Here is a 20883-nt window from a genome sequence, read left to right as displayed (position 1 = left end):
TACCTATCCATCTATCATCAACCACTTATCCTGCGTACAGGGTTTTATTTTAATTCCCATGTGTATGCACATAAGGACAACTGGACTCCATATGCTATATTGATTCATTTAAAGACCTCATAATATTTTGTTATTGATTTAGGTTTTCATCATGGTGCTCATTCACTTGCCTTTGTGCCATTCTCTTGGTTCATGATGGTAATTGGTTACCGGAAATAGGAGCAGTGTGAGACCTCCTGTCTTCCTCCTATCTAACCTTCCGAGCTGAAAAACCGGTAAACGGTCTGAAGAGGCAAAATGCGACGGACCAACCCTACATAACCACGAGTTTTATCGTTATTTTAAACTTTAAGTTACTGTTACAGTGGTGTGCAACAGCAAGGTCTGTGTACTTTATCCTAGCTGAAGCTTAAGTTATATTTATCTTCCAGGGGACTTTTATCGTTGTCTGAAATCCATTAATAGGCTAAGTGAACTTAACGTTACAACATTAGCTGGTCGGAGGAAACACAAACTAATACAATTGAAACCATTAATATAACGTTAGTCCTGTCTCTAGTTTGTTATTTTGATTTATTTCTTCCTACCTGCACCGACATGGCTACTAACCCACCAGGACAAGGTAATTCTTTTGTTTCGGGATAAACTAACGTTATATTGGTATTGAAGCTCTTTGTGTTGATCAATCGATCTGTAACCACTCCTGACGGACGGGCGTAAGTTAGCTAACGTTACACATAATCCAGTATAGTGCTACAATGTTCAGGATTTCATGCATGAAAGCTGAAAGAAATCAACAGTTACTATAACAAACCGAGGGCCAAATTACTGTTCAAGTCTTTATGGCCATAAGTCTCTCGAAATTAAGCATGCAAGTAGTTTTTGGTCGTCCACTGTCACTACATCATTACAGAAGCAAAATTGTATCACTCCCTTATTATGTTCACCACCATTATCTCTTCAGCTGTGGAGATGGATTTTATTTACATTTTACATTTTTAATCGGATCTATTCTAGAATGAATGCCATTCTAATCTTACTGCTCTGTAAAACATTAAATAACTTGTTAAACATTATCTTATTTTTAGCTATTTTAACCTGTATATCTCTGCAACCTATCAACACAATAAAGTGTGTGTGTGTATATATATATGTGTGTGTGTGTGTGTGTGTGTGTGTGTGTGTATATAATATATATGTATATGTTTTTTTGTTTATTTTTTTTAATTAATTAACATTGGTTATCTCATTATTGTGTGGTTAACACTGCCTTCACTTGAAATGGAAATGCTGGTAGCTGACTGTTCTCCATCCCTCCCTCCTCTGCCATTGTCTTTCTGTCGGTTCCTCGTCTTTTTTCTCCATCCAGCCTTCCCGAACAAGGCACGGGTGGCGATCCTGGCCGAGCTGGAGAAGGAGAGGAGGCGGCTGATGCAGAATCAGTCCATGAGCACTCCTGGAGCCAGGTAGAGTTAGTGTACAGCCATGGTCAAAACCTTTAGAGAAACATTTTTTTTGGGGGGGGGGGTTAAGCATTGATATCATAAAGCCATAGTATATATGTAATATATACTAGAGAGTATTGTTAGTACATTTCCAGTTACATCTCTTTTTTTCCTTGCCCTCTTCTCCTGTAGCATCTCACTGTCCAGACCGAGTCTGAAGGAGTTCAGGGACAATGCAGAACAGCAGCACATCGCTGCCCAGCAAAAAGCTGCCCTGCAGGTAAGAAAGAAACAAAAGCAACTTTATATCCTTTCCCACAACTTCTTTCCACACAGTAACAAGTAGCACAACAAATTGCTTTTAATGTAGTCACTTTTTTGTAAATCACAAGCACGCAGGCCCCTATCACCGGCTTACACAGAGGTCTGAAATCATTATGAGAGAGAGAGAGAGAGAGAGAGAGAGGTTTCAAGACAACATGAAGTATCTTGCAGAAGAGCAAGGAGGCTCAATAGTCACTGCATGGATGTTGCATCAGCCTCAAACACAGTAATGTGATTTAATGTGGCGAGGGTAAAAAACACAAAAACTTGTCAAACCAACACCTCCTGTGTTCTCTACATATCCTAAAAGGGATTGTTGTTTGTTTTCTCCACGGCTACTGTGCTGTAAGGTTTCTCTGTAATTCTGTCTGTCAGCATCTCTAAAGACACGGTCTGTCTCGTTTGTTTAATCAGTACGATTATTAAATGGTGAATGTGGTCAGAAATGCTAACGCAAACCTTTTGACTGTCTTCTCTGGCAGCATGCACACACACACTCGTCAGGCTTCTTCATCACTCAAGACTCCTCGTTTGGGAACCTCATCCTCCCTGTCCTTCCACGCCTGGAGCCTGATTCTTGACCTTTTTTACCTCTCGTCCTCCTCCTGCGGTGTGAGACAAAGCTTCGAAACGACATATGTGCACATCGGACCCATGTCTCTCCCGGTTTCCTCTTTTAATTCTGTTATTAATGGACAGTGGTTTGTTGTGTTGTAAACAATCTCAGGGGAGCGAGACTATCATTTTTACATTTCCCAGACTAACATACTGGCTGCTAAATTCTGGAAAGCTTTCAAGAGTCAGAAAACGCTTCCAGATAGCTGTGAAACATTCTGTCAAGTCGTCCAGGGGGTCTACAGAAATACTATAGACCTTTCTCGGCACCAATCACATCCATAATCCATTAAATGCACATTTTGTCAGGATTTTTACATTTGTAGTGGATTTGAATAATAAAATAGTTGCATTTAATTTATATAGAGTATCTGTTTTTATTTTCTACTTCAATAATAAAAAAAAAAAAAAAAAGTAATACTAAATGGTTTCGATGATAGTCCCAGAGGATCTAGGAACAAGAGCTTATTATTTCTAGAGTCACAATATTGCACCGATGTTTCACAACCAAACAAGGACAAATCCACTGTAGAGGAGGCAGAAAGATTTCTACACCCTTAGTAGCAGAAATGGAACCAGAATCTAATGCAGTCACATGATCAGAAGAGATTGTGGAAAAGTTGGTACTACAAAAGAAAATTACAACATCCTGCCAATATCATTTGTGGAATAAGTTGAACACAACAGACTGATGGCACAGCAGAAGAAGTGAATCCCTTGACGTGAGTGTTGGATTTTCTCTTTATATGTTCAGTCAGAAGGAGTCGGTCAGCAACTGTTGTCTGTTTGTCACTTTGACACAATGGGCAGCAGTTCGCCTTTTGCCTTCATTGTTTTGATCTTGGCCTTAATGCTGTCATCCATCGCCTGTCGGCAGCGATGGGCGTAACGTGCCAGCGTCTCCTCTTTCTCATCCCACGGTGGCAGTGCGTGAAACACCTCTGGAGCGGCCAGACTGAGCTCAGCTATGGCAGCTGTACGGGAGATGGTGTTGCGGTCCACGCCCACCCGGTCGAAGGCCACCTTCATGGAGACGCTGTGGCGAAACTCTTTGAGGGCTGCCATGTAGCGCGCTATCACACCCACCACGTTTTTCACTGGAGAGGAGACATACAGGGACATGTGACAGAGATAAATCAACACATACAAAAAACTGATAACTGCAGTATTTACTAATAACCATACATTCTGCTCTATGGGCACTTATAATCAAAGTTGTTATCGTTAATCTTCCTTATTGTGTCATGTCCTTACTCCTGACTCGAGTGTTTTCCCCGTCCCGGCTCCTCTTCGTCTTCAGGGTCCGGTGGCGCTCCACAGGGTGAAGCTCCATTTCCTCAAATGAGTCAAACAGCGGCGGTGAATCAAATTCTTCCACATCATCAGGAGAGGTCATTTGTGAACTTCCCGGTTCTGTCTGATTAGAGCAGCGAGACCACCGCTTCTCTAGGATTAGAAATAGAACAATGGCAACTTTGAAATTTGGTTTATGTTATAAGATGCCAATAAAAGTAAAACAGTGCAGCAAGAGAAACACAATGGGCAGCAGTTTTGCCTTCATCGTTTTGATGACTTTATTAATCCCACAAGGGGAAAGTCAATGTTAGTATTTTACACAGGTCTGAAATACACACACATGCACAAACAGGACCTATAGCAAGAACACGTGGAGAGATGTCAGAGCGACACTTGGTACGACGTAGCGAGCGGTTGGGGGTTCAGAGGCTTGTTCAAGGCCACCTTTGGCAGTGTCCAGTAGGTGAAATACCACCTCTCCAGTCCACATTCCGTATCTGTGGTCCGAGTCCAGTTCCAGCCAAGGCCTTACGGACTGAGCTACTGCCGCCCCTTAGGTAAATATATTAGCTAAGTATAGTTCAGAGTATTTTTCAATGGCATTTTTATTTTATTTTTCATTTTGACACTCCGGGACCTCCATACTTTCATGTAGACAGTTCAAAGTACTAAACTGCTGATTAGTATAGTTTTTTTCTTAATGTTTGCATCTCTTTTGTTAATATGTGTATAATTGTTACGTGAGGAACTTTGATAAATGGTACAGTGTAGTCACTTCATTCACCAACAGGTGGGTTTTCCAAGCAAACTCTTACCTGGCCGCAGTTTGTCCTGCAGGAAGTCGCAGATGAGTTCGGCTTTTTTAGTGAGTTCATGCTGCAGCAGCTCTTTGTCCTGCTTCAGGCTGGTGATGATCTCTGTCATCTGCTGGTTGTGGCTGCGTTCGGCACAAAGTAACGCTCGCAACTTTTCCAGCTCATTCTGCCTCCCTGCAGAAACGAACAGGAAGCCAGACAGTTGGGTACAAAGACACACATACATATACTGGGTAAGAAACTGTTTTCTGTATTGTTTTGAATCATAAAATAATCTTGTGTTTTATTAATAATAATGTATTCTTGTGTTTTAACTTTTGGGGAAAACCGCCTTTATTTACCACTCAGATGAAAAAAATATCCAATCAAAGCGTGCAGTCTCTATCTCTACATGTTTGTCCATGCTGTACCTGCAGTCTGTTCTGTAGTCTCTGTGGCGGATCTGCATCTCTCGGCCTGCTCTGTGGTCCCTGCCATGCAGCTGCCTCCTCCTAGCAGCTCCATCTCTGGGTCCACTAACCCCAGATGCTGCCCATGCTGGGGCTGGGGGAAGCGTGGGAGGGGCTTGTTGGGCAACAGTGTGAGAGTGATTTGAGAGTGTGTGCTTTGTGCCTGACAAGCCTGCGAAATATCGACAGCGCCTGTTAATGCTAGCCCCGTGCTTGCTATGTTTGCAGTAGTTCAGTATTCTCTGCTGAGGTTGCTTCCTGCTTGACCTTCTTCCCGTCAACTGCTCCTCCCGGTGCCCTGCATCTTTTCCTGTATAGGCGGGGCTCGTAGTCGCCATCTTCGTCTGTGGCCGATGAATCACATCCAGCCATGTCAAACAGCCGGCTGCTGAACTCCTCCCCCTCTGATGCTGCTTCGCTGCAGGAGAGGTCACATGACGCCTTCACTCTCACCTGAAAGGTAATAATGAGAGAAAGGAAGTGCAGTTACACACCGAATCTCCATCTGGCTTCTGCTTGAGTTTCTGATAGACAGAAAACCTGCATGTACCGTGCAGGGGAAGTCTTACAAAAGATGCAACTGATTTGCAATATGGGAATTGTAGGATCCAGTGTTTTTGGAGCGTCACCTGTACTCTACCAGAATAAGTCACAATAAGTCGGGATCTGGCCTTGCCTCTGCTGCATCAATTTTGACCATTCTTTTTAAATGTGTGTCTCTTGCAAGCCCCCCAACTATGTGGAAGTGTGACTGTAAATCACTAGGGCCCCCGTTAAAGGCTGTATGTGTAGAATCTGTGACTCCTACAGGTGGTACCAAAAAAACAGACTTTGGTAGACAGCGAACAGATTACTGCCTCCTTCCAAATCTGCATTTGAACACTAAAAACACCATAACAGGTTTGTAAGACTATCACATTCCAAGGGCTCCTTAAAAATGCAGCCATGAAAGGTGGCACTTTATCTTTCTTTTGGTGATACAACTGGGGTTTCTTTTAGTTTTCAAAACTATTTCATTTGTATAAATTTGACATTTGTGACTGCATCTTAAATCCTCTGTAAACCATCCTATCTGGGTAACCTAGAAGTCAGAAGGCCGCAGCTTTGTAGGCTTCTTCCCTCGAGGACTCTTGCCTACAAAGGTGTTGGATGAAGCTTATCACAGTTTACGATAAGCGATGCATTCATCAAATTAGGTGTAGCAAATTTGTCAGGAACACAAACCCTGATGTTTTATGGTAAGTAGTATGGTTGTGCTGAACATATCAAAGCCACTGGTAAATAACAATAAAAAGACAAAATACCTCAAATCTCTGTTTTACCTTATTGGACGGACGTCCTCCGACAATCCTCTCCAGGCCCTGGCTGGTATTCGCTGAGCCTCCGCAGCCGTTGCTACGGTCACTGAGGGGCCAATGGTAGGCGTGTCCAGCACCACAACCCCAAACGGCGACAGGGACACTGCTGGCATGGGGTATGGCCTCCAGTGTAAGTACGTTACCATAGGTACCACAAGTGAGGTGCTGCAGGCTGGGGATGAGGTTGCAGATGGTGCCGTGGCTGTGAGCCCAGCGGACGAGTTTACACAGACTGTCAGAGGTGGTCTGAACTGGGTCGGTCATGATAGAAACCTACAGAAGAAAGAGAGAGGGCAAGGTGTCTACAGCCTGCAGTCATTTGTGGTTTAGTGTATACATGATGATCTGTTATGGCTGCCAAAATGTAAATAACTTCATGAAAGTTTACTGTGTGATGCCCACAAATGTTTATTTACATCTATAGAACACCAGAAACATTTTCAAAGATTTGTTTTCTCCAGTTGGTTCACCATCTTTTCTTTCCAGCACTACTGAAATTTTTACCCATTTAGCGTATGGCCTATAACGATCCTTCTTCTGAATCTTAAGAAAACTTCCATAAATATCTAAGGGAATATATTGTGTGTATTGTGCTGCTTGTCAGTCTTGGTTTGCTCAGGCGTTTTAATTTACTCTCAACTACCCTTGACCTAAACTCAAATGGACCTACCCTTTCGAGTAAAGTTTTGCGTAAAACACTGGTTACTTTTTCTGTCATGCCCCCCTGCAAAAGCCCAACAAAGCACGATAGCATCAGCAAACCCTTTTTTATTTTTTATTTCCCTTTATTAAATTATTAATGTAAGGGTTTGCTTAAATGAATATAGAATTTCTTTAACATTAAAACATGCAATAACTGCCTTAATAAATTTGGGCTGCAACTAGCGATTATTTTCATTAACGATTAATCTGCAGATTATTGTCTCCTTAATTCAATTAATCATTTTCAATTAATAGCCAGTTAACCACTTCATCAATTAACAGCCCAAGATGACAACTTAAAATGTCTTGTTTTGTAAGAATAACAGTCCAAAACCCAAAAGGATTCACTTTACCTTTATTATGTGTGACAGAGAAAAAGCATCAAATTCTTACATCTGAGAGGGTGGAACCAGCAAATGTTTAATTAATGATTAAACCAATTATCAAAAGAGTTTATTTTGGTCTGTTCATTTAGTGTGGATTAATCCCTTTCTTCCATCAGCCACATACAGGATCTCAGTGGTCTGTAGCTTGAACCTACAGGTTCTTAGAGGGGGACTTGTTACTCTTGATTTATTATAGACGTCTGCACAAGTTTCCTTTGTGTTATTCCCATCCTAAAATATTATTAAATATTAGACTAACACTACTTGCATACTATCAATATTGAAACCTTTAATATGATTTAGAATATCTAGTGTAGGTGAAAGTTAATGTGATTAAAGAAGGCAAAATGATCACATTTATAAAAACTATAAAAACAGTGATTAACATCACAATGTTACAAGCCATTATGAGATAGGTTTATACTAATAGCCCAATGTGTAGGCTAGGTTACATCTTCATGTTTACAGTTTAAATGTGCAGTCCACACGCACGCATACGCACTCGCACAATAACACACAGCTGGATGAGTGAGTCGATCATGCACTCTCACTTGAAACTAAACTCAAACCACCATCGGGAACAAAAAGACAGTGTTGTCCATCAATCAGACGGTCTACGTGTCTATCACATCAGTCGTCAGAGCAGGCAAACCATAATCCACAAGGCACAAGACCAAAGCTCCTACAGCCCAACATGTCTCATATTTAACGTTACCTCTTTTATTAGTAATTAAAACATTCCAGCTGTGAGTCCAGGTAGGGTTCACGCAAGCAGTAACCTCGGTGACTGGAAAAGCCAACGCGGAAAAGCCAAAACGGCCACTCGAGCCTGGCTCCAAATGCGACTCAATGGTTAATTACCATAAATCCTAACGTTAAAACAAACAGATTTACAGCAGAAATAAACAATGTTTACAGCCGGGTACAAAAACGGTTTTGGTCTCTATAATAATTTCCCCGTTCCATCTTGTTATGACGCAAATAATGTATCATGAATATCGTGAATATATATGTACAGCATTTGCTTAATTATCACATTCTTTGTCTGGAAGGTTTAACATCGACAGAACCCAACGTCAAAGTCGCTTTACTGCCAGGACCTGGACAGGAGGAGGAACTGCTGTCTCCCATCACTATGTGATGATGAACACTGACCTCTAGTGGCCGGGGTGGATCAACGCACCCAGCCACATACAAATGATCTTATCTTGTCTTATCCATCTTATATTATATAATATCTTCCCCCAATAATCAATGAAACAAGGGAATGCTGTGACAACAATTCTATTAAAATGACAATTTTTCATACAGTTTTAAGGGGTTTTGCAGGTTCTAGGGGGAAATTTATTTTCAAATTAGTACCATATGCCTAAAAAGAATTGAAATTGAAAATATATGGAATGTTTGTAATTCGTAGCTGCAAAAACTTGCCCAAAAGTAGCTTTTCTGGCAGTTTTTTTGGGCAAGTTTTGAGCTAATTTAAATTTGGGCAAATTACTTCCCCTGAATGTTTAATCTTCTGTGCAAGATGATGTAGGCCTATGTGCAGTGTTTGACACCTGAAGGCTGTTTTCCAAAAGTCCCACATTTCTATATTGAAATGACTACCGATTGATACTTCTGGTGTTGCATATTGTACTATATTACTCTCATTTCTAAATATTGAGGTTTTATAAAAGCACATTGCTCCATAATTTCTGCAACTGCGACCGATAGGTCATTTGGTTCAGGACAAGTATGACTACGCCTACATACAAACACGACGATACATTTATACGATGCCCTTAAGATGGAGCTTTCAAAAAGGGAGGGTTTCCATGTATGAATTCGGTGATTTAACTGAACCTGCCCCTGGCTCCACCCTCCGCTAGTCAGCCAGTCTACTACGTGTTAGACTGTAGCCTTTAACTTACATGGAGAGAGAAGAGGAGAAAAAAATAGCCTACTTTAACAGGCTGTGTCTGGAGGAATAGCCTACTTCAGCTACACAGTCGCAAATTCATCAAACTCTAACCGGCAGTTTCCTCTGCGTTTTCCGACTTTGATGAAGTTCTGCATGGAAACAAATGATATTTGAACCCGCGGACCGGAGCGGACAGTGGAGGTGAGTGTCGGATACAAGCCTGCCTGTTTGTGTTCTTGTTCTTATATGCACGAATCTCGGATACAAGACTGTTTGATTGTGACACAAGTGGAAAAAATAGACCAGTTGTTGCTGCTGCTTGATCTAAATCTGACCCAAGTTTCAGAGAGCTCTTAAAGGCTTAATCCGGGAGCAGAGGGAAGTTCTTGGGCAACAAAGACCTGGACACAGAAACAAAAAAGACACAAGCATTATTAGTTAAAGTATGGCATTAAAGGCCAGAGTCTTGTATGACTTCCACTCTGAAAACCCAGGGGAGATCTCCATAACAGAGAATGAACTGGTGACTCTGTTCAATGAGGAGGAGCTGGAGGGCTGGCTTGAGGGGGAGAACAGCAGGGGGGAGGCTGGCCTCTTCCCTGCATCTTATGTGGAGATCATCAGGGAGCACATCACCTCCAACACCAACAACAACGGCTTGTCCTCGCCCAAAATCAAAGTCCAGACACCCACCCACACTTCCTACACTTCCCCAGACTCCCAGTCTCAGAGAGGACTCGGGGCCGGTAGTGGTGGCAGTGGCGGGGGCAGCTTCCGCACCAGCCAGGGCAGTGATGACGACTGGGACGACGACTGGGACGACAGCTCTACTGCTACCGATGCGCCTCATGGTTTCGGCAGCACGCCGCCCTTGTACCCGGTGACGTCCTCCTTGCCCGGGCGACGTTCCAGCACCCAGCAGCATCAGCAGCAGGCCAAGAGCTCAGCAACAGTGGGGAGGAACCTCAACAGGTTCTCCACCTTCGTCAAGTCCGGAGGGGAGGCCTTCCTGCTTGGGGAGGCCTCTGCTTTTGTGAAGGACGGGGATAGGATCTTCGTGGTGATGGGGAAGCATGGGCCGGAGTGGCAGGAGGACCCCTATCCTTTCACATGCACCATTGACGACCCCACCAAGCAGACCAAGTTCAAAGGCATGAAGAGCTACATGTCCTACGGCCTGACTCCAACGCACACTAATGTACAAGTCAACCGCAGGTACAGGCCGTCTTCTTCCTTCTCCTCCTCATCCTCTCCCCTCTCTGGGGCTTGTTTCTTCACCGGATCCCCCCCACACACACACTTAAAATAAATGTTCCTGTGGCTTTTCCTGTGTCCACAATTGTTCCCACAAAAACAGAGCTGACTGTGGCCTTTCTGCCCTCTGGAGTCCTCAGGAATCTCCCCTTCCTTTTCTGAGATTCCCCCTCCACCTTTCACATTGTTTGCCTTGTTACACTTACTCCCTAACATTTCAGTTTACACTTCATCCTGCGGAGGAAAAGTTTTTCTTCCCCTTTGTTTTCCACTCCTTCTCACTACTTTTTCACTTACTTTTTTTCACCAAACCTTCTCCCTCCCTTCTCATCCACTCAAAAATGTCCACATAATTCCTCCCACGTGTCTCCCCTTTAATCATCCCTGCAGGTATAAACACTTCGACTGGCTGTACGCTCGGCTCGTGGAGCGTTTCCCCGTCATCTCGGTGCCCCACCTGCCGGAGAAGCAGGCCACCGGCCGCTTCGAAGAGGACTTCATCTCCAAGCGGAGGAAGGGACTGATCTGGTGGATGAACCACATGACCAGCCACCCAGTGCTGGCACGCTGTGATGTTTTCCAACATTTCTTGACATGCGGGGCAGATGAGAAGGCCTGGAAACAGGGCAAGAGGAAGGCAGAGAGGGACGATCTGGTCGGGGCCAATTTCTTCCTCACAATCAGGTAGGAGGCTGTACTGCAGAAGTTGTGGGTTTGAATCCCGGATCAGAATGTGATGGTTGAATCCAGCTGGTTTTTTTGTACATGCCTATTGCAGCCTATAATGAAAGTGAGATGGCTGTGGGTTGCTGTGTAATAAAGATAAATGATATTTCCATCAGCTCCAGTGGAGATGCACAAGCCTTTCATTAATCTAAAGCACCATGTTTGATGTTAGGCACTTGCAATTCAAGAACAAGGGCTTCTTTCTGGAGCCACCATTTTCCAAGAGCCTTCAACAGTTATACAATAAGGCAAAGAAGAGGTATAGAGACCAACATCTACACTAATAAGAGCAGGACATAGACCAAAATGCAATCCTGCTACAACACCTATCGGGTTTTCAATAAGGGCCATGGTCCTCACCTTCTTAACTTGAAAAACTATTATTCTCGTTGCTCTATTGTCATCACTATAACATGCACACTCCACGTCTATAAGCCACTGAACATATCAGGTTGCAGCACATTCTCTGGAGATTGTAAAAGGCATCCTGGGAAATGTAAGCAATCATTACCTGAAGTAAAAGTATGTGGCAAGTTGAGGGAAAGAAGGTACACCAAAAAACCATAAATAACAGCACTTTTGCTCTCACATGTTTGTATTATTAAGATGATGTAATGCTTGAATTAAAGGATTTTCAAAATAAAGCCATAAGGTCATAAAATTATCTCCTCTTTAGCACGCCTGCTGTCCCTCTGGACCTCCAGGAAGTGGAGAGCAAGATCGAAGGCTTCAAGACCTTCACCAAGAGGATGGACGAGAACAGTGTGGTCGTGAATACCACCATCAACGAGTTTGCTCGCAAACAGATGGCGGGGTTTAAGAAGGAGTACCAGAAAGTCGGACAATCCTTCAAGCTCCTGGCACAGGCGTTCGAGCTGGACCAGCAGGCCTACTCTGCCGGCCTGAACAAAGCCATTGCGGACACTGGCGAAGCGTACGAGGCGATAGGAGAGTATTTTGCCGAGCAGCCGCGCCACGACCTGGATCCCATCTCTGACCTGCTGGACCTCTACAGAGGACACCTGGCCAACTTTCCTGATATCATCCATGTGCAGAAAGGTGGGAAAGTGTGTGTGTGTGTGTGTGTGTGTGCACTCTGTAACTAGAACCACATTTTGCCAGATACTATAAATGTAAGCACAGGGAGAAATTGTGCAGTGCTGTGGCAAGCAATGACAGATGTGAAAGGAGGTACTGATTTTAAAAAATGCATTAAACCTCCAACATGCTTGCAAGAAGTGAAACAGATGCAGGACCTTGCATACTTCTCTTCACAGAGAGGTCAGAGGCCAAGGGTTAGCTTCTATGGTGGGGAGTGAGTGGTCAGGACTCTTACTCATGGATGCCTCTGCAGGGTGGAGGGTTTGAATCTAGGGAGGAGTCAGAACAAAACCAGGCCTCACGCTCTCGAGTTTCCATCCTGCAGGCTGTATAATCTCCTCTGGAACAAAAGACACACATTTATTTATTCTTACTTGCATTAAAAAATAATTAATGACGTTTCCAAAGCTGTCCAGACTGCAGCCTCCCTTTCTGACAGAGAGCCAGATACTGTTTCAGCATCTGTTTTCATTTTACCGGATCGCAGTCCAGTCCATTGTAACACTGGGTACTGAGAGAGCCTGTCCTCGCTCATGAGGAAAACACAAACGCAGAAAAACATAGACTCACATGGGCATGTACAAAAGACTTGCAGAGGAGTTAGCTTGTTAGTTTGCCGCAGGTTGGGAGGAGGGAGTTGCTCCTGGCACGCAAAGTCCTGATTTTTGCCAAACCTAGAGGCACTGTTTCTATAGTCCTCAAAGCTCTGTTCTCTAGATACAATCACAGCTTCGAACTATGGAAACACAGTCTGAATCCCAATAGTCCCTGAGACTGACGGGACTTCACCTACTTTCTGACTTTGTTTTCTGTCCCTGAAAGAGAAGAACATTTCCTTCACTTCTGCTGCACTGGAAGATACTCATACTATTTAAGTTTTGACTAATAAGTTTAAATCTATTACTTAATTTATGTTATATTTAAAAATAATACATTTCTCTGTGGCGCATGATCTTGAAATGTGTAATTATTTGTATGAAACGAGTCAAAGAGCATTGGAGCTGAATGATTTAAACCAGGCAAAGAACACTTTCTTGTACTTAGTGAAACTTGGAAACTTTACCTAAATCTTTACTAAGCTAATTTAACTAAAACTGATCTTTACTCTCAAAACTGACCCAAACTTAAACCTAAATTGATATCAAGGGAATCCCTTTCTGCTTTCATAGGATCTCACGCAAAGTACTGTCATCCTTTTTGGGTACCAGCATGGCTTTTCACTTCCAGAAACCATAGCTAGCGAAGCTTTATGAGAAAACTAATGAGATTTGTGGAAGAAAGGGAAACGGCAGTCTTTCTTCTTTCAGTTTTTTATTTCTAAAATACAAACCGTATCCCATTTGAATAAAATGTAAACATTCTTGGATCTACACCAATTTTTTATTATTTTGGCCATGGGAAATTTTGCATGAGTGTTGCAAACTGATTGAGAAATAAGTTTATTCAGCAAAGCGAGTCAGTGACTCAGAATTCCCTAAAAGTACCCATCATGTGGTAGATCATGTAATCTGTCCTGGCTGATGAATAATCCACCACTGCCGTCATAGGAAGCTTTGTTTTGTCTGCTGAGCCCATAAACACATCACTACAATGCAAAGTCTGCACTCCTGTCATAGTTGGGAACAATAGATGGCTGGTTTGGTGAAGGGCCCTCATTGAAAGAAAGCTGATAAGAAATGTTTGCATCAGTGCAAAGATATGATATCACATTATTTTTTCGAACTAAATGAACTCTTGGATGATCTTCTTTTGACTCAGCACACAAAGAAAACCTGAGTACAAAGGATTCACATTTTTCAAAAATGTTTTTGAAGGTCTAGATTCCACAAATATCTATCTCATATACCTCTAAACATTTCTCCAACATCAACCAAATTACAAAAACATGGCTAATTTAGAGCACTGATTATCAGACATTTGTGACCTAATTGTACAGTATGGTCAGACCTTGCTGGTTCTGTCTGTGAGGTCCAAAGGCTACATCTTATTTGAATGAACAGAGATTCCAGGGCCTCTTGTCCTGTGTTGCCCTGGGACTGCAGGAATGCAAAATGGAGTGGCCTCAGGATTAGTTTCCCCTCCTCCTCTTTTCTTCTCCCTGTTTTCCTCCTTCCTCTTGGTGATCCAGTGAGTTGAAGAGAAGGAGGAGGAAGAAGAATAGGGGAGTGGTGTGTATGTGAGAGGGATTGCAGATAGTTACAGAGCTGTACAAGTTTCCCACCAGCCAGCAGGACATGAGTTCAGATTACAGTGCCGTAATCTCCTTGGCAGTGAGGAGAGCAAAGTCCAAGTTCATTTCAGTTTGTTAGCGTACTTGTGCAGGTACGGGGTGGGTGTGTGTGTGTGTGTGTGTGTGTGTGTGTGTGTGTGTGTGTGTGTGTGTTTTTGGTGTGTATGTATGAGAGAGGGGGAGAGAGAGAAATGGGAAGAGAGACTAGGTCAACGAGGTCAGGGGGGGTGATGCTAGGCTACCAGCTAGCTTGTAATTCCCTCCACATCCTGCCATGTTAGAACCTTACTCTTGAGTTTATTGCCATCCATTTTTTCATGGTTCATGTCTGTCCAAACTGTACTACTTCCCCCTAAGAAGGTTTAGTCATACTAAACTAGAGACTCTGAGTCAACTGGGTGTTGGGTAACTGCTAGGAAACCTGGAAAAGGCATGCAGTAACCAGCTCATTTCTGTAAAGCTGTTTATTTAACTGTGGGCCAGCTTGTCTCAGCATTACTTCTGGGTTAGCTGCTGTCCCACTAGCTTCTGTAAACTCAGTGTTACAGAGGGTTAAAAAGTTTAGTAAAAATAAACAATGATTAATCTGACCTCTCAGCTGGTTAATTCCTGCTGTCCAAGAAAATGTCTTCTCTGTCTTCCCTGTCCGTTCTCATAGCTCGCCTCTTGTCTTTGAGTTTGACATTTCGGTTATTTGATTTCTTGTCATTATTCTCCTGATATGACACAATGCGGAGACCTATCACAGTGTTTTATGCTCTGAGCAGTGTTTCTTCCCTACGCCATCAAATTTGTGAGCAAGATAGTTTTCTTTGCTTTAGACATTAGCCACAGTGGGTAAACGGATTTTGAGTTCCAAAGTCCATACCAGTCCCTTACAATGCTAATTTATATCAAGAGACACACTTGCTCATAGGACCCTGGAACATAAGGATGATCCCATCAACATCACATTCATATCTGCCCATTACATATGAAGCTACAGCCAGGAGGCGATTAGCCTAGGTTAAAAGACTGAAATCTGGAGGGAAAAGCTAAGGCCTCAAAAGCTTATTAATATAACATCATATATGGTTTAGTTCATACATATAAAAAAATAAATGTATAAAACAACAACATAACATGATGTATTTTTTTTATTTTACCACACCTATCCAGAGAAGCTGTATCATGCAAGATTATGTTTCGAGGCTGTGTTTTACACCCCCATCTTTTTCCAGGTGCACTGACCAAGGTGAAGGACTGCCCAAAGCAGGAAGGTGAGCTCCACGACCGCTGCAACATCATTTCCTGCGCCACTCTGGCAGAGATCCAGCACTTCCACCGCACCCGTGTACGGGACTTCCGCTCGCAGATGCAGCACCACCTCCGTCAGCAGATCGGCTTCTTCCAGAAGATCACTGCCAAGCTGGAGGACACACTTCAGAAATATGACGATGACCAATAGGAAGCAAGAGAGAAGACGGAGAAGCTGGACCACAAAGGCCTTAAGGAAACTGTGGGGGGGGGGGCTTTAAGAGGGGTTCAGACAAGGGTGACTGATGGGTTCTTTCTACTGTAATGGAGAATATCTTAACTTCCTTTTAAGAGAAACAGTGATTGATGGAAGAAATACAGGCCTACCACTCGTTTAAGAAATATAGGCCACTGGACTGAGGAATGACAGCTTCTTGGACTATCTGGACGGCTCTGATGAATGTACCAGTAACAGGGATTTTGCTGACGTTCCAGGCACATCTTGCAACTCAGCGGGACTGTGACCGATATTAAAAACAGCTGCTCTCAATTTAACGGGGCTCTCAATTCAAGGATTCGGGGTGGTGTGATCTCTCCACTGCCACTTCATGGAAACCCTCCATATACGGTAACTCGAAACATAGAAATGAAACTCCCCAAATCATGTAAACTGGATGTTTTAATTATTGAAAGACCTGACTTGTTATCTCTATGTCTTTTTTTTTTACTTGAATTACCTGTTCAGTATTGTTTTGACAGCATACAAGTGATTGTTTCTGAATATGGAAAGAGACAAAGTAGGAATAGTCTACTCTGTTGACTCACATTAACATCTCTCACAACTCAGATGCTGTCACTTCTCTACCATATTATAATCAAGCCCTGTGTTCTGCATTTTAGTCTGCGATTGCCTGACCTGAAATAATAATTGATCTTGACTGATTTTATGTTTTTGACTTACTCCCTGCTTGTTTTGAGAAGCAGCTTTTTCTTTGGATTAGAAATGCAGGCATTGGGGTTATTAAAACCCAAATTCCACATCAGTCTTTCTACCTTCTCTCAGTCTGGGGAGGTTAGAGGTCAGGCTCAGGGTACAGACACTTCAACACAATGGATGCTTTCTGGCATTACAGCTTTGAACCCACATCTACCAGTTTAATGCAACCGTGTGTTGACATAGTTTTTTCATTGTGAAAAAGTTACGACAATCTTGCTGAAAATCAGAGACTGTGTGTCTTTCCTCACGTTCTTCTCAGTGTCTCTGAGATGGCCTTATACTAGCACTTGAAGGCGCCAAAGTCGGAAATGTTCGAAATCTATATATAGTCCCTTTAAGGATGGTTGCTCTTCTCGGTATGCTAACATGCCACTCTAAAATATTCTTGTTAAATCAGTAAGTAACCAAAATAAGCTCACAGAACTGTTTGTGGCACCCTGGAGAGATGTTCAGCAGACAACATCCTGTGCCGATTTAATGAACCTGACTCACAGAGCAACTCCTGAGTTTAATCAGCAGGGGATTCTTTAAAGAGCATGAATCAAACACCTGGAGTGAACTGTAAGATCTGATAAATATAACCAATGTGCTCTCAAAAATTTGGTAAACATTTACAGTAGATAACTGAGATAATCATTTGAATGCATTACAACTGTATCTAGCATTCTTCAGAAGCACATAATTCACTATGATGCCACTCTTTCACTTTTAATGCAACACATTGGAACAGCATTTCCGAAAATAAATGAAAGTAGAATTTATTTCAATCATATATCTGTATTGTTGTCCGTCCATAAATATAACTTATAGTGTCACTCAACCCTTTCTGTGTCTTTCAATTAGTGTTTTGATGAATATGAATGTTTTGCTTATATTGAGGATATTTTGTTTTTGAGTTTTCTCACATGTAAACGCCAGCACTGTTTACCAAAATCAGAGAAGAGCCCATGTCCTGAATATGAAACACACTAATGTGCTGCTTTGGAAACAAAACACAGCACCACCACAAACTGCTGACATTTACACTCACCTCCGTTTTTATTAGTTATTTAATTTCGCCCAGATGTTTTCGATGTAAGATTATTTCTTTAAATCACACTTTTTTAAACAACTGCTCAACAATATAAAAATATGTATTCAGTGCAAGGTTTTCCCAAAGTTAAAAGTGTTACTCACTTGTTTTTCCTGTGGAGGCAGCAGCAGTACAGTCCTTGATATCTGACACCAGAGATCAGACTGCAGGTCGGGTTACTGCAGTCTCAGGCTCTTCATTATTTAGACTCGTACTCTTTCCCCTGTCTTCCTTTTCCTTTTTCATTTTCTTCTTTACTAGTTTCGGATAATAATTGCAAATGATTATTCTTGGCTGTTCTGAATCAGCCAAATCTTTTAATTCATAAAAATATCTCTAAAGAAAAGTTTTTTTCAAGATATTTTTCTTCCACTTTATACAAAAAAGACAGCTCTTCTGCTCTCTAAATGCTGCATCTAATCCACTACATTTTAAATGCATCACAGCAGGAGTACCATTTAGATCAGGCTGTGTCATGGGGTTTTCAGTGGACATAGTCATTGTGACGTCACCCGTTAGTTTGTGGACTGCCATTTTGAAGCCTTGAGTTTGGCCGATAGGGCGCCGGCATGTTGAGTTTTTGCAACCAGCGGCACCAGACGTTAACATTATTGGACAAGACGGTGGCGCTAACAGCCATGTGTGGAGCTAGCTTGCTTGCTTAGCTAGGTGTATCTGTAATTCATCTTAACTGTCATTTTAACAGGGCTGACAATTTTGTCTAGCGAACAACAGGCTTAAAACTAAACGTACTCAACAGAGAAAGTGAACAGCCAACTCCTAACACGCTTTTTCAACAGCGCTGGTTAAATTTACACAGTGCCGTGGGTATGAGTCACTCTGGCCTGATTGACAGGTCGCCATTGTAACGACATGTCAATCATAGATAATCTCGCCCTGAAGCTAAATGGGACCATAATTTGCTAAATGAACATCATGTTGTATTGATGAAGACATGAAACTAGCGATTGAGACCATAAACTCATTAGGAAAGTGTTTACTAAGGTAATAAATCAGGTGGGAAGTAGGGTCATTTTACCATTATTTCTAATGGAGCAGGACTAGAAGAGTCGCCCACTGCTGGCCGTTCAATAGAATGCAGGTTTAAGTGACTTCCGCATTGGTTTTGTGTCTCAGACCGGAAGCTTCCCGCTTGGTCAAACTAAAAACAGGGACATAACAATAGACAGCATCACATATAATAATACTGGAAACCCGGGTAAAGTCTCACTCTGCTTGACAATGCCATGCTCGTTACAGATAACACATCATTTTGCAGATGTGTATCTTCACTCAGCAGTGTCAGCACAGCTGTAATTGTTTGGATTATAATGAAAACCGTTAGTAAGCTAGACTGAATATTATAAATAAGATTGTTGCCACACTTTAGTATAACAGTTAGACTAAGGTGACCAGATTTCTGAAATGAAAACCGGTGAAATTTTTGGTTTGGTGGTCAGTTTGTCATTAAAAAATATAATGTTATTATATATGAAATACAAAAGGGGAACAATTTTGGTTTTATAATCTGTCAAATATAACTCTTCTGAATTAAATCAATCATCATTTTGAGGCAGAAACTACCTTTCAGTCAATAAGTAGAGGCTGCAATCACTTTCTGGCAAGTGGAATACTGCATTACATAGGTTGTATTGGCCATTTAAAGGTATTTCAACAGGTAAAAAATAGGCTACTGGATTAGTTGGTACATAGCAATAGTCATAAGGATAATTGCAAAAGAGATCATGTCTTTATTTTATATATAATTCAGCAGTAAGTCATGTTAATAATAGACTACATTACGTTTTCCAAATATAAACAAGGATATTAGACATAGGCCTACCAAACACATAATCCATCGGCAACATCAGGCTTCTATTATCGGCTATAATCACGTAAATGTCATGCCTGGTTACGCTAAAAACTGCAAACACTTAGCCTTATGCCACAATTGTGATTATTCCGTTAAAGAAACGTTAAAGTATCACACAGACATACATTTGCTATTACTACTGACATAAAGTGATGTTTATTTGCACATTATGTCTGTTTGATCCAGATAAAAGCAGCTGTAGATGTAAAGAGACTGGGTGATACAGCTTTAACATGCTGCGCGCTCTCCCGCGGAGGATCACTTTTCGGCACGACACCTGTCAGCTCTGCTGTCCAGTCTTTCTGGTCACGTAAAATCTGATTTCAGGTCTATCAACACCTTGTACAGTCTATGATTAACACACAGTTAAAACGGGGACATTTCCAGAGGTTCCAAGCGAGCTGAGAGATACTAAAATGTAACATGAAAACACGACAGGCTGCTTATTGGTCAGAGAGGATCGTCACTATTCACTGCATCAACATTGCATGCGCCAGACAGAGGCCAGCAACAGGAAGTTTTATATTTTACAGTTTTCGAATGGAATCACTAAAACCACTTCTGAGAAGTTTTAAGGTGAGAAATCAGCTGTGTAGATTTCGAATATTGACAGTTTTACTAGTGATGGCCGAACAAAAATGTGCTTGAATATTTTCGGAGTTGAGGAGCTCCGCAAGTGGCTGTGGGGGAAGCCTGTGCCAACCAGCAGGAGGAGCGTGTGAAGCCGGCCAGCCGCCCGCTCAGCCGCCTAAATTTTGAACCTGAAAATGAGCATTATACCACCTCTTTAAGGGCGGTGTGGTGGTGCAGTAGTTAGCACTGTAAGAAGGTTGCGGGTTCAAACCTCGGTTGCCCCTGCCTTTCAGTTTGCGTTTTCATGTTCTCCCCGCGTCTGCGTGAGTTCTCTCCGGGGTGCTCTGGCTTCCTCCCACCGTCCAAAGACTTGTGGACTAGGTTAATTGGTGACCCTAAATTGTCCTTGAAGTGTGAGTGTGAGTGGTTGTTTGTCCATGTGAGTCTCTGCGATGGATTGGTGACCTGTCCAGGGTGTACCCCGCCTTTTGCCCAGTGGCAGCTGGGATTGGCTCCAGCCCCCCGCGA

At 42.4% G+C, this 20883-nt stretch overlaps 4 protein-coding genes across 4 annotated transcripts; 2 read left to right on the top strand and 2 right to left on the bottom strand.

Annotated features, from left to right (window-relative positions):
- The first annotated feature begins 264 nt into the window (after window positions 1–264).
- Window positions 265–2739, top strand: LOC119915157 (SOSS complex subunit C-like). The gene is made up of 4 exons (XM_038734756.1): window positions 265–622; window positions 1370–1466; window positions 1638–1725; window positions 2252–2739. Exons 1-4 carry the CDS (start codon window positions 598–600, stop codon window positions 2348–2350), a joined length of 309 nt encoding a protein of 102 aa, XP_038590684.1. The 5' UTR covers window positions 265–597; the 3' UTR covers window positions 2351–2739.
- LOC119915155 (coiled-coil domain-containing protein 106-like) lies at window positions 2434–5170 on the bottom strand. Its single transcript, XM_038734755.1, has 4 exons — window positions 4906–5170; window positions 4496–4669; window positions 3639–3830; window positions 2434–3481 (listed from the first exon to the last, which is right to left on the bottom strand). The coding sequence occupies exons 1-4, from the start codon at window positions 4997–4999 to the stop codon at window positions 3174–3176; spliced, it is 768 nt and encodes a 255-aa protein (XP_038590683.1). The 5' UTR covers window positions 5000–5170; the 3' UTR covers window positions 2434–3173.
- LOC119914999 (uncharacterized protein KIAA1958 homolog) lies at window positions 5161–8876 on the bottom strand. The gene is made up of 3 exons (XM_038734541.1): window positions 8106–8876; window positions 6267–6575; window positions 5161–5397 (listed from the first exon to the last, which is right to left on the bottom strand). The coding sequence occupies exons 2-3, from the start codon at window positions 6564–6566 to the stop codon at window positions 5161–5163; spliced, it is 537 nt and encodes a 178-aa protein (XP_038590469.1). The 5' UTR covers window positions 6567–6575; window positions 8106–8876.
- A 377-nt stretch (window positions 8877–9253) lies between these two features.
- Window positions 9254–17657, top strand: LOC119914677 (sorting nexin-18-like). The gene is made up of 4 exons (XM_038734127.1): window positions 9254–10508; window positions 10938–11231; window positions 11950–12332; window positions 15825–17657. Exons 1-4 carry the CDS (start codon window positions 9739–9741, stop codon window positions 16049–16051), a joined length of 1674 nt encoding a protein of 557 aa, XP_038590055.1. The 5' UTR covers window positions 9254–9738; the 3' UTR covers window positions 16052–17657.
- Window positions 17658–20883: the final 3226 nt, after the last annotated feature.

This window comes from Micropterus salmoides, unplaced genomic scaffold (assembly GCF_014851395.1).
Source record: "Micropterus salmoides isolate LMB-PRFRI ecotype aquatic unplaced genomic scaffold, ASM1485139v1 Ms_hic_scaffold_20, whole genome shotgun sequence".
Classification (NCBI taxonomy): Eukaryota; Metazoa; Chordata; class Actinopteri; order Centrarchiformes; family Centrarchidae; genus Micropterus; species Micropterus salmoides.
This window is presented reverse-complemented; position numbering and strand designations above follow the sequence as displayed.

What these genes read in the sequence shown, in the direction of transcription:
- LOC119915157 (XM_038734756.1), top strand. Translation starts at nt 598, where the DNA reads ATGGCTACTAACCCACCAGGACAAG. An exon ending in TACTAACCCACCAGGACAAG is followed by an intron (nt 623 to 1,369) that starts GTAATTCTTTTG and finishes TTCTCCATCCAG; the next exon opens with CCTTCCCGAACAAGGCACGG. An exon ending in AGCAAAAAGCTGCCCTGCAG is followed by an intron (nt 1,726 to 2,251) that starts GTAAGAAAGAAA and finishes CTTCTCTGGCAG; the next exon opens with CATGCACACACACACTCGTC.
- LOC119915155 (XM_038734755.1), bottom strand. Translation starts at nt 4,999, where the DNA reads ATGGAGCTGCTAGGAGGAGGCAGCTGCATGGCAGGGACCACAGAGCAG. An exon ending in GCAGGACAAACTGCGGCCAG is followed by an intron (nt 3,831 to 4,495) that starts GTAAGAGTTTGC and finishes TTCTAATCCTAG; the next exon opens with AGAAGCGGTGGTCTCGCTGC. An exon ending in GGAAAACACTCGAGTCAGGA is followed by an intron (nt 3,482 to 3,638) that starts GTAAGGACATGA and finishes TCTCCTCTCCAG; the next exon opens with TGAAAAACGTGGTGGGTGTG.
- LOC119914999 (XM_038734541.1), bottom strand. Translation starts at nt 6,566, where the DNA reads ATGACCGACCCAGTTCAGACCACCTCTGACAGTCTGTGTAAACTCGTC. An exon ending in GAGGACGTCCGTCCAATAAG is followed by an intron (nt 5,398 to 6,266) that starts GTAAAACAGAGA and finishes ATTACCTTTCAG; the next exon opens with GTGAGAGTGAAGGCGTCATG.
- LOC119914677 (XM_038734127.1), top strand. Translation starts at nt 9,739, where the DNA reads ATGGCATTAAAGGCCAGAGTCTTGTATGACTTCCACTCTGAAAACCCA. An exon ending in AATTTCTTCCTCACAATCAG is followed by an intron (nt 11,232 to 11,949) that starts GTAGGAGGCTGT and finishes TCTCCTCTTTAG; the next exon opens with CACGCCTGCTGTCCCTCTGG. An exon ending in TATCATCCATGTGCAGAAAG is followed by an intron (nt 12,333 to 15,824) that starts GTGGGAAAGTGT and finishes ATCTTTTTCCAG; the next exon opens with GTGCACTGACCAAGGTGAAG.